This window comes from Eschrichtius robustus, chromosome 5, assembly GCF_028021215.1.
Source record: "Eschrichtius robustus isolate mEscRob2 chromosome 5, mEscRob2.pri, whole genome shotgun sequence".
Taxonomy (NCBI): Eukaryota; Metazoa; Chordata; class Mammalia; order Artiodactyla; family Eschrichtiidae; genus Eschrichtius; species Eschrichtius robustus.
The window spans coordinates 19,205,006-19,216,344 of record NC_090828.1 but is presented as its reverse complement, the minus strand read 5'-3'; the positions used below and the strand labels follow the sequence as shown (position 1 = coordinate 19,216,344).

Below are 11,339 nucleotides of genomic sequence, written 5' to 3'. Positions count from 1 at the left end.
CGATGAGTACTTCGAGAGAAGCTCTCTCCTTTCAGCCTTAGTTCTTACCGAGTGTGGAAATACCATCCAGCCCAGGTTTAGTAACTGGCTTCCTTCCAGTGGAAGTCCAAGCAGGTGGGAATTGAATTGTGAAAGGGCAGGTCAATCTCCTGGGAGCCCCTGAAGTCACATCACTGCCTTGCCTTTACTCCAGCCCCTGTCCACCCCTCTTATGAGGGCCTCCATCACCTCAGCTGAGAATGGGACAAAGCAGTGGCCCCACAGTGAGTCCTGACACTTGTAGTTTTCACGAGGCTGCTCAGCTCTGAACTGGGCCACTCCCATCCTCAGGGGGGCCCCAATCTGAGATCTGGGCGCCCGGGGAGACTGAGGGGCTGGAGCTGAGGTCAATGGCCCAGGGCAGAGCCTACCTGAACAAGAGCCGAACCAGCAAATGGGGGGTGGGGGGAGGTGAACGCCGAGTCCCCGGCTCCCTTCGCTGGCTTCCGGGTGTGGAAGGTGGCCTAAGAGTGAAGACTCTGATGTTCTCAGGCCCCAAGGGCGTCGATGCCAGCAGGGCTCAGCACCAGAGCCTGAAGGATGTCGGAGAGGGACACCACACCCAGGAGGTGCTGGGTCTCATCCACGAGCACCAGCCGGTGCACCTGTGGGTCCACAGAGGCTCAGTGAGGGGGCAGTGCCATGTGGCTACGGCAGCCAACGAGGTTGGCACTGAGAATTAGGGGCAAACAATTTAACATAACTGGGGGGGCAAGAGAGTGTCTCCTAGAAACCAGTTAGTGGTGGCTCTGCCTGCCCTAGGGTGGTCAGCTGGCTGCGGCCCTTGGCCCGAGGGCCCCAACGACAGGACCAGTCGCCGGCCAGTGTGGACACCAAGAGCTTGGCCATGAGATGGGAGGACAGGGCAGGTGCCCGATGGATAGGGCTAGCTGAAGCTGCTCATGAGAAGGGCTGGGCGCCACGTGTTGGGAGCATGTACGAAGGGGTGTGGGTACCTGCTCCCGGACAATCCGGTCAATGACTTCCCCCAAGGTCTCGTGGGGCTGGCAGGAAATGACTTCCTCCAGACACAGTGTCCTCTGCTTCAGTGCTTCTCCCACACTCACATCCAGGTGGTTGTATGTTTGTTGGGCTGCCAGGTGCTGGGCAGGAGGGAGAACCGCTCTTAATCAGCCCTCGGCCAGGCTCCAGCCCCACAGATATCTCCCTCTATACACTTGTAAAGGCCCCCCTGGTCCACAGATGCCCCCCCTGCATCGATCCCCACACCTCAGCCTCCCTGTGGCACCCCCAGCTCCCCTCCATCCCCCCAGACACTTACAATCACATCAAAGCGGGAGTAGAGGCCCACGACCTGTCCTGCAGGGGTTGGGGGGCCGGGGAGGAAGGTGAGAGAAAGGGGAGAGGTTTAGGTCAGAACCAGGATGCTGTGTAAGGGCCCGGGGCGGGCTTGCGGAGTGAACTCCTCAACATCCTCCCCACCCCCAGGCTACTGGCTTTATAATGAGGCATCAGGCTGCCACCACCCTGAACCCACAGATCAAACAGTATCGCAGAGAGAGACACCTGACATCATGCCTCCTGATGTGACAAAATATGAGTACATGGCATCCCCTGTGAAATATTCTAGCCTCAATGTATAGCCTGGGGACTTCCCGGGTGGCTCAGTGGTTAAGAATCCGCCTGCCAATGCAGGGGACACGGGTTCAAGCCCTGGTCCGGGGAGATCCCACGTGCCGCGGAGAAACTAAGCCCATGTGCCACAACTACTGAGCCTGTGCTCTAGAGCCCGTGAGCCACAACTGCTGAGCCCGTGTGCCACAACTACTGAAACCCGCACGCCTAGAGCCCATGCTCCGCAACAAGAGAAGCCACCGCAATAAGCCCGCACACCACAACGAAGAGTAGCCCCCGCTCGCCACAACTAGAGAAAGCCTGCATGCAGCAACGAAGACCCAACACGGCCAAAAATAAATAAATAAATTAGAAAAAAATAACGTATAGCCTGAATCTGATCGAGCCTTTAGATCTAATTTCCAGTTTACAGGAAACACAGGAAGAGAGGAACAATGTACAGGCCAACTGCAGAAAACAGAAAAATCTCTGGAAGTGGGACGTTCTACAGGACAATAGACCCAGGCTTCTCATCATCAACGTCATGAAAATTAAGTGGGGAGGGAACTGTTCTAGATTAAAAGAGACTTAAGGGACAAAAGAAGCAAATTCAAAGCATAGACCTTAATTAGATCTTGATTTGAACAAATCAACTATAAAAAAAAGATATTCTTGGGGAAAATGGGGAAATGGAATTAGGATTGAATGTTAGATAACATTAATAAATTATTCGTAATTTTGTTAGGTGATATAGGAAACATACTTATTTTAAGAGATTCAGATGAAGTGTTAAGGGGTGAAATGACATGATTCTATAATATAATTTACTTTAAATTACTTCAGTGAAAAAAAAAAAAAACTGGTTAATGGCAATGTGTTAACAGTAGCTAATCCGAGTGGATAGGTGGGGTTTGTTATAGAGTTTTTTCTACCATTTTCATACATTTGAAATTTTTCATAACCAAAGAATAGATTAAAACACTTCTTGATATTCAGCTTCATTATGGTGATTTTTAACTTTGAAGCAGTTTACAGCCATGGTTCCTTTAACCCTTTTTCAGAGCAAGAAATTGAGGTCTGGCTCAGAGAGGCTAAGTAACTGATCCAAGGCTCAAAGCAGGCAGAGACTTCTAGCCCTGACTCCATCCTGGGTCGCGAGCTGATGTCACATAGACCCCTGCTCCCCACAGTTCCACCCCAGCCAGAGCCCCCATCTTGGGTGTAGGTACCAGCTTCGTTGACCACAGGCAGTGCAGACACGCGCCTGTCCACAAAGATGTCCAGTGCGGTCAGGATGGGTGCCGTTTCTAGCACCATGGCCAAGTCTCGGAACGTGCCAATGCCCACATCTTGGATGGTGCGGGAGAGGAAGGAGGGCCCGGGCAGCAGGGTTCCCTGCTTGGGTCGGGGACAGGTAGGGATAAGGGTGGAGTAGCCCCCAGAGGGCTCCCAGCTGCTCCCTCCCCAATCCCTAGGGCTGAAGACTTCTCTGCCCCTCCGGTCTCCCCCTGAGGCTGTGCCCAGGCTCACAAAGATGTGCAGGAACTTGAGCAGCCGCTTGTGTGTGAGGATGTGGAGCACAGCGCCTGAGACTGGGTCCAGGACCGGCAGGCGGTGGATCCGGTTCTTGATGAGGGTATAGACGGCTTCGAACAGGCTGCAGAAGTGGGAGCAGTGAGCCTGGGGCAGCCTGGAGAGAGATGCCCTTCATCCCAGCCCCCAGAAAGGAGGACAGGGTGCCAAGTCTGCCTTGTCCGCAGTTTGCCAACGGTGAGCCCGTGAGTTCAGAATTGAGGAGCTGGGGAAGGGGTCTGTGCAGGGCAAGCAGGCTCAAGTGGGTGGCTGGGGACGCTTACCTGTCACTGGGAGAGATGGAGACCAGAGGCTTGAAGCAGCCTTGAAGGTAGATCTCTGCAGGAAAAACTGGAGTCAGGGCAAGGGAACTGGCCACCCTGCCTCACCCAGCAGCCCCCAGCCCCTCGGGTCCCCTGGGCTCCCTATTACCTTTTCCCTGCTCCCCCCAGGAAATCCCCACCGCCCATTCTATACCCGAGGTCCTTAGCCCTACCCTCACCCTCACACCCTCTGCCCCTTTGCCCACTCACCCCTCCAGGTCTCAATCTTATGATCTTCAATCTCATAGATCTGGACCTAGAACATCAACAGAACTCCTGAAGTCAGACTTGGGCTCCCTGAACTCCCTCCACCGCAGCACAGATGGGTGCCGCCAGAACCCCGGCCCACTCCTCACCAGGGGGGACCTGTAATAGCGGTGCAGCACCAAGATGAAGTCTGTGATGGTCAGCATCCCTGCGGGGTGGGAGGGGGGGAACGGGGGTCAGCCTGGGCCTCGTGGTGGAAGGCAGGCTGAGGGCTCAGCCCCCCTCCCCCACCCGGCCAGTGTCCTCGGACTGAGACAAAAGTGGGGTTTCGGAAAGAGGAGAGTAGGGCAGCTCGTCCCATGCCTGAGAAATGGGGTTCTCCCTTTTATGTTTCCCCCGTAATTTCTCTCCTTTCCTCCCCATTTTTTCTTTTCTCCGCATTTCTTCCTCTTCCTTTTCTCTTTTCCTACTTAGCACCTATGACATGGGACCACGGGGTAGCAGAGCTGGAGGGGTCAGCTGGTCACAGCTATCCCACAGATGGGGTCCCCCGGCTGGCACATTTCCCCCACGCCAGGCCCCTGCTCAGCTCAGGCCTGTGGTGCGTCAGAGCTCAGCCCCAGAAATGCCCCACAAGTTCCCCCCTTTCCCTTCCCCGCCACCTCTGCCTCCCCAGCCCCTTCTCACCCACAAAGCTCTGCTTCTTGCTGTCCCACAGAGGTGCCGCCCGGACGCCATTGGCCACCAGGGCGAAGAAGGCCTTCTTGATCTGAGCGCCGGGGAGAACAGTCGAGGGTGAGTTGCTCACTGGCCCTCAGAGCCCCCTGTCCCAACCGGGGTCCTTCCACAGGGCCTTCTCCCGGGCCCTCCACTACACGAGCCTGCCTGCCACTCGACATGACCCTTGTCGGCACATTTGCTACAGAGATAAGGCTGCTGGTGGCCAGGGGCACTGAGGTGACCCCTTACCAGGCACACCAGGGTGTAGGAAACTAACAGTGTTTCTACACCAAAGTCATATGTGTACAGATACACACAGGATAGTTTTTGCTAATCTAAGTACTAGAGGTGTAATTATTTATATGATATGTACGAGACATTTTTTTCTAAATAAATTTTACATTGACTCATTTTGGCTTCATCCTAAACAATATTATCTACACAGGTTGGCTGTATTTTTCTAATACATATCAAAATAAATACAAAACTACTAAATTAAATATATTTGTCTATATACTGCTAGAGTCAAATAGTGAACTGTGGACCATACATATACCCTGCTTCTTCTCTACACTACACACTGCTCTCCTATACGCGGCGAGAAGAAAGGGATCAGGTGTTTCGTAGCCTAGCCTAATGGAAGAGTGGGGACCAGAGCTCATCCTACTTTTCTCTTTTCAAAGTTCCCCGCTCTTTGTCCTAAGCCACCCTGCAATGTTTTCCATACAATTCGGGGTGTGCAAAATGCTCCCTCTCATCCTGGGTTGGCCCAGGAGTCCTCTGAAACTTGTAGGGTAAAGCAGGCCTTCCTATCCCCATTTTAGAGATGAGCGAAGCACAAAGACCTTCCCCAAACCCTATAGATACTGAGTTGCAGAGCTGGGATGACAATTAGGGGGTGTACACAGAGAGAAAAAGCCCTCCTCCGCCGGTCTCCATGGTGCTAAGAAGGATTTCTGGAAGGGGCCTGTAGCGGGGCAGGGCTGGCAGGGCATCCTGGGGGCTGTGAGGATGGAGGTGGGGCAGAGCTGCAGCCTCACCTGCAGCATGGTGTCGAAGATGACCAGCTTGGAGCTGGTTGCCATGGCATCGTAGCAGGTGTGCTCCTGCATGAAGTGCATGTAGACCTGAGCCCCTGGCTTCCGCAGCTCATCGTCCCAGCCCAGCCTGGGTAACAGTGCCTGCGGAGACGGGCATGGGGCCGGCCTCTCTTCCACCAGGCCGAGCTCATTGCCCCAGGCTGCTGTGGCTGAGAACTCTATGCCCAGATCCAGATCGTCTGCGCTGGAGCCGGAGGCTGAGGCTGCACAGTCAGGGGGGAGGATGTCCCGCTCTGCTGTGGGGGAGTCCACCCCAGCCAAGGGAGCAGCTTGGGTCCAGGGTGTGGCCTTGGGGAATGTGGCCTCCAGCCCGGTGGACTCAGCAGCTGGCCTGGACTGGAGACCTGTTCGGGGGGAGAGGACAGTAACTCCATCTTCCAAAGCACTTTCTCATCTGCTGTCTCCGTTCATCCTCACAGCAGCCTTGGGAAGCCTGGATGATGAGGCCCCCATTTTGCAGGTGAGAGAGCTGAGTCTCAGAGAGTCACACAGGATGGTGGCTCTGTCCTGTGTTGGCCAAGCTGGGCCCCTGGATCGGCAATGCAGTTGTCCTCTCCCATGTGGGGAGACTGAGGCCACACGATGTCATGTGTCTGTGTTATGGGGAGATCCAGGGCAGGGCCTGGCCCCAGGATCGGGGACTTCCCACTGCCCCCAGTCCCTTCTCGCCAGAACTGGCCTTGGCCTCACCTTCCCCCAGGTCTGGCGGCTCCCCTTCCTCTACATCCTCCTGCCTTGTCCATCTCGAGGCCTTGGTCCTCTGTTCCCCATGGCTTCTTTCTGAGCTGGTGGTCATGGCTGGTGACGGCCATGAAGTGCTATCTCCTTGCTCTAGGAAGCTCATCTCTGGAAGGGGGAATGGGGCCTGTTTGGTTAATGGGGAGTAACACAATAAAATCAATTCAAATGTTATGAACGATAATATTTAATATTTGCAAGCTTCCAAAGGGCTTTTCCACCAACATGTTTCTCATTCAAACCTCACAGCAATCTTATAAGGGAGGCATTATCATCCCTATTTCACTAACAAGGGACCTGAGATCAGAGAGGTTAGCAATTTGCCACAAATCACACAGCTAGTAAGTGATAAAGTCAGGAGGGTCCAAATCTTCAGACTCTAGATCCCCCCTTTCTTCTTCTGAAAGAGGAAGGAGGAGGTGAGGTAAAAGGCGGAAGAAGAAACAAAGAGGAACAAAGAAGGAAAAGGAGAGGAAGACAAAAGCCAGACTAGTAGAGTGCGGGAGATTGGGGGCCTAGAGACATGGGAGAAAAGGAAGTGCGAGAAGAGGCCGGGCCCAGGAGGAGGGGCAGCCCCACCTACCTTGATGCTCAGGTCCCACGAGGCTACTCCAGGAGGGGGTCTGGGAGAGAAGAATGTCTGAAGGGGTGGGGAAAATGCCCTACGCTCTGAACCAAAGGGAGCTCCCCTTCCCACCACACACACACACACACGCCACAAACACACACACACAAACACCCACTCCACAAACACACATAACACACACAACCTACCCAAACACTTATACGCACTCAGAAAGCCACATATTCAACACTTCCCAGACACACACAGAACCACATAGACTCACACAAAGAATATACACATGCAGACACCCTCATGCTCATATACAGAGAAAATCCTGGCCAAACACACCCACACGCACGCACACGCGCACACATCCACGCGGTGGTGCGCTCTCGGCCCTCCGGCCTCAGCGGCTCCAGCTCCCGCCACCCCACCCCCGCCCCGTACCCCGGTACCCTGCGCAGCGCGGGCTCCAGCTCCGGCGGGCTCCATGAGCGAGTGCGCAGCACTGTATCTGGGCAGCACTATTCTGGGCCCGGCCCCTGGCACCCTGCCCTCCCGGATAGGGTTCTCTCTGATTGGGTGTCGGGCAGTGAGAAGGAAGGAGCCCACCCGCTCAGCTGCTCCAGCCCGGCAACCTGCTGGCCGGCGGGGAGGGGTGGGGCGCATGTGGAATCTCGATGCCTGGTCATGGGCTGCCTCCTGGGTTTCCGAGAACAGGAGAGAAGGACCCCGCTGTGAGGGCACTGGGGTGGGAGGAGGTGGACTCTCAGAGTCCCGGGTTTCTTCTCTGAGGGCCTCTCATCGTTGTCAGGCGCCAAAGGAGGGAAAACAGAGGCGGGTTGAGCTTAAACTCTCTTCCTTTTACAACTTCGGTCGTGGGTGGTGCTAGAGTTAGAAAGGGCAAGTTGCAGCTGGGAGGCTGGGGATAAGAGGTTTGTGGGTGGTCCCGGGAGAGTGGCCAATGTGTGTCCAGATGTCTCCATTTGAGTCCCAGGGGCCCGTCCCTCTCTTCGGTGGAGGAGTTGGAACTGGATGGTTAGGGCAGGTGGGGAGTTGTGAGAATCGCCTTGAAGGAGTGAGGTGGGCTTGCGCTTGTCTACAGTGTGAGAGACACCTATTTCTACCTGTGGAGGTACATCCAGGTGTGCAGAAGCCCCAGTGCCCCCATCCCGCTGTGTGTGCTGTCCCTACATCTCCTGGTGCCAACAGGATCCCAGCCGGCTCGGTGGCTGCCCACCCCCTTCCTTGGCATTCCTGGGGCCTGAGTCAACATCCAAATCAGGAACGCTGACCCAGCTGCTGCAGCTCCCCTCCCTGCCCCTCCCTTCCTCTCCTCCTTCCAGCCTCTTCCATCCCAGTCTCGCCGTGGAGTGGACAGACAATAATGGGTTATTGGATTTCTTGCTGATTCAGTGAACGTATTTCCCATCATCCCTCAAAGCCCCTGTACTGCTTGTGCGGACGGAGGAGGAGAGCAGAGCAGGGAAGGGGCTTGCCTTCCATGTGTCTTGGGTAGTACTGGGGGCAGATGCAGCTCTCCTTCTGCAGGGTCCCTGTGGCCTGTTCCTGTCTGGTCCCAGATGATGGACTATCAAAGGCACAGCCAATGGGACACTTCAAATGGGGGAAAGATCACATGGACCATCCCTGGAGATATGCAGTGCCTCAGACCCGAAAAGCCCCACCCCCTTATGCTCTGGACCACCTTCACAGCCAAGCCAGATACACAACAGGTCCAGCTCACATCACTGCCTTCTCCTGCAATACCCCATTCTCCCCTCCACCTCAGATATGTTCCACCTACAGGACCAGTAACAGGGGCTCCTCTTGAAACAAAGTCTCCCTTGATTGCATCACCCTCATTGCACTGATCTCCTTATAGCCACGTTCTGTGTGCATATCTCACTGTACACTGGGCTGACACTCACATTTACATTCACATGTAAATGCCTTTTATCTCTTAGTGAACAGTGGGCACCTTGATGACCAAACTGTGTTGGCTGGATGTGATGGAAAATCTGTTTTGGGGTCTGATGGACCTGATTAAAATTCATGCTCTGCCATTTGACCTTGGAAAGCATTGCTTGTTTTTTCTGCGCCTGTTTCCACGAATATAAAATGAGGATAAAAACAGTCTGTGTCAGAGACCGCCAGTTGCTTCCCAGTATCTATTTCTCTCTTCTTCCTTTAGTAATAGAATCACTTGAATTTTAGCTGGAATAGCAGCCTAAATTCCCAACCCTTGCAGTTAAATATAGCCGTGTGGCTTAATTTGGCTAATGTGAGTGGTAGCGATGTGAGCAACTTCCAGGTCATGCCTTAAAAGAAAGAGGCATGAGTTCCCCTCTTCCTTTTCCCCTTCTGATGGCTGGAATGCTAATGTGATGGCAGGAGCTAGAGGAGGTATGTCATAGCCAAGATGGAAAATGCTTGTTAAAGTTTTCAGAGTCACCCTACCAGGTTTAGATTGTCTATAGACTGTTACATGAGAGAAATAAACTTCCTTGTTTAAGTCATTCTTAAATTGAGTCTTTGTTACAGCAATCAAACATGTATCCTAACTAATACAAAAGTTGGCATCTGGAAGTGGCACTGCTTTAAAAGCCTAAAACAAGTGGCATTGGTTTGGAAATTGGACTGCAGGTAGCAAAGAAAACTATTGTACACTGGTAACCTGGTGACCATTGCTATGATACAGCAAAACGTATGGCATATCTGTCATCTATGATGCCTTGAAATGTCATCATACGCTAACAGAGCCTGTAACTCACAGAAACTAGCGTGTATTGGCTTCTGCTTGCTGCTACTAGTAAAGTCCCACAAGAGAAATGCACTCAGGCAGTGAGTTGTAAACGGTGGTTTGAAAGAGGCAACCTTAGCAAGGGCTGTACCTGTGGTCCCAAACCTTTCTCAAGCACACCCAGTTCTGTAGACAGTGGAAGCCAGCCCAGTGGGCAGAATAGGGAAGTTCTCTTCACAGCCAAGCATATTTTTTCGGGCGACCTCAGGGCAGCCACCAACAGTTTGAGAGAAAACAGGAAGAACACCAAGTCCAGAGTATTCAAGCATAAAAATGGTGAGACAGTTGGCTGTGGTTACACAAATATGAAATATATCAGAAGCCTTGGGAGATTTTGAGGGTGTTACATTGGCAAAGAAACTACAAACCTGGTCAGCAAAGACTGGTTTGACCCCCCAGTTGTCCCTAGCCCCCCAAATCTGCACCAGCAGAAGGAGGACTGTGAAAGTTGTAACATCTGCAAGGACAGCGTGGTCTCAAGTGCAGCCACAGGGGATGTCGGGTGAGAAATAACTTCCCAGGAGGCAATGCCAGAGGCCACGAAGGAGAGTAGACAGTTTCCCAGAACTGGGGATGAGCTGCCCCAGAACTTACTCCACTGCGGGGAAGCAGCATTGCAATTCCTGTCCAACTAGATTCAGTGACTGTTAAAGATCAGGTAACTGCCAGGTGTTTGCCATTCTTTCCTGTTCTGAAGTTTATCCTGTTCCTCCTCCACTGTTATCTCAGGGAGGGGGAGGGCCAGGTTACCTGCCTTTTGGTTCACAGGACTCTAGACTCTGAGGATCCATCCACACCCAGGCCCTCAGAGATCCTGGGCTCTCAGCTGGAGCTGTGTCCGGATGGAACTCTGCCTTGCCTCCCTTTGAAGGGTGCTAAATGTGTTCTTTGTGAGGGGTGGCCAGGTGGTGGGCTCTGGCAGAACAACATCTATTCTCCCCTTCTTCTTCCTCTGCTAGTAATTCCTCACAATTTTAACGAAGTGCAGGATTATATTTCCCAGTTTCCTCTGCAGATAGCATGGCCATGTGACTAAGCGTGGCCAATGGGATCTGCCCAGCAATGTTACATGCAACCTTTAAGCGTGCCCTTAGGAGGAAAGGGCAGATTTTCCTTCTCCTACTGACTGGAATTATGATATGGTGGTGGGAGCTGGATCAGCCATTTGGACCCAATGGTGGAAGAGGCAGATTGAAAATAATAGAATCTCCTCCACTCCCCATCTCTGGACTGTTATGTGATAAAGAGAAATAAACTTCTATCTTGTTTAAGCCACTGACCCATTGACTAATGCATCTACTAATGCCACCTTACTAATGCATTTACATCGTGGGATCGGGGTAGGGTTAGAAATTACAAGTGTATATAATGCTGCTTCACATTTATGCAGTGCTGAATATCTACTAGACACTGCAAAACACATTGTGTGCAGGATCCCATGTAATCCCTCACAACCCTATGTGGTAAATTCTTTCATTATGATGATGCTGCAGGTCAGAAGATCAAGGCACGAAGGGATTAAGTAACTTGATCAAAATCTCAAAGCTAGTGAGATGAAGTCCAGGGTCAAACCCAGTGTTTCTAGACTAGCACCACACTCTCAGCCTCTAAGCTTAATGTAAATGAAGCACAGGCCTGGCATGTAATATATGCTCAGTAAGTGTTTACTATAATTATTACCTCACCACCTGGTCCCA

The 11,339-nt window shown here is 52.7% G+C and overlaps 1 protein-coding gene across 8 annotated transcripts; it reads right to left on the bottom strand.

Annotated features, from left to right (window-relative positions):
• Nucleotides 1-415: 415 nt before the first annotated feature.
• On the bottom strand, nt 416-7,701 carry PRKAG3 (protein kinase AMP-activated non-catalytic subunit gamma 3). Of its 8 annotated transcripts, none has more exons than XM_068544433.1 (13): nt 7,295-7,371; nt 6,858-6,897; nt 6,227-6,382; nt 5,477-5,880; nt 4,404-4,485; nt 3,866-3,924; nt 3,720-3,765; nt 3,471-3,525; nt 3,145-3,271; nt 2,844-3,012; nt 1,322-1,359; nt 996-1,142; nt 416-644 (listed from the first exon to the last, which is right to left on the bottom strand). In XM_068544433.1, the coding sequence occupies exons 3-13, from the start codon at nt 6,378-6,380 to the stop codon at nt 528-530; spliced, it is 1,398 nt and encodes a 465-aa protein (XP_068400534.1). In that variant the 5' UTR covers nt 6,381-6,382; nt 6,858-6,897; nt 7,295-7,371; the 3' UTR covers nt 416-527. The 8 variants fall into 8 exon arrangements, with proteins under 8 accessions (XP_068400534.1, XP_068400532.1, XP_068400537.1 ...); XM_068544431.1 differs by having other exon boundaries at nt 6,227-6,401; nt 7,295-7,365; XM_068544436.1 differs by having other exon boundaries at nt 2,844-3,009; nt 7,295-7,343.
• Between the last annotated feature and the right edge of the window lie 3,638 nt (nt 7,702-11,339).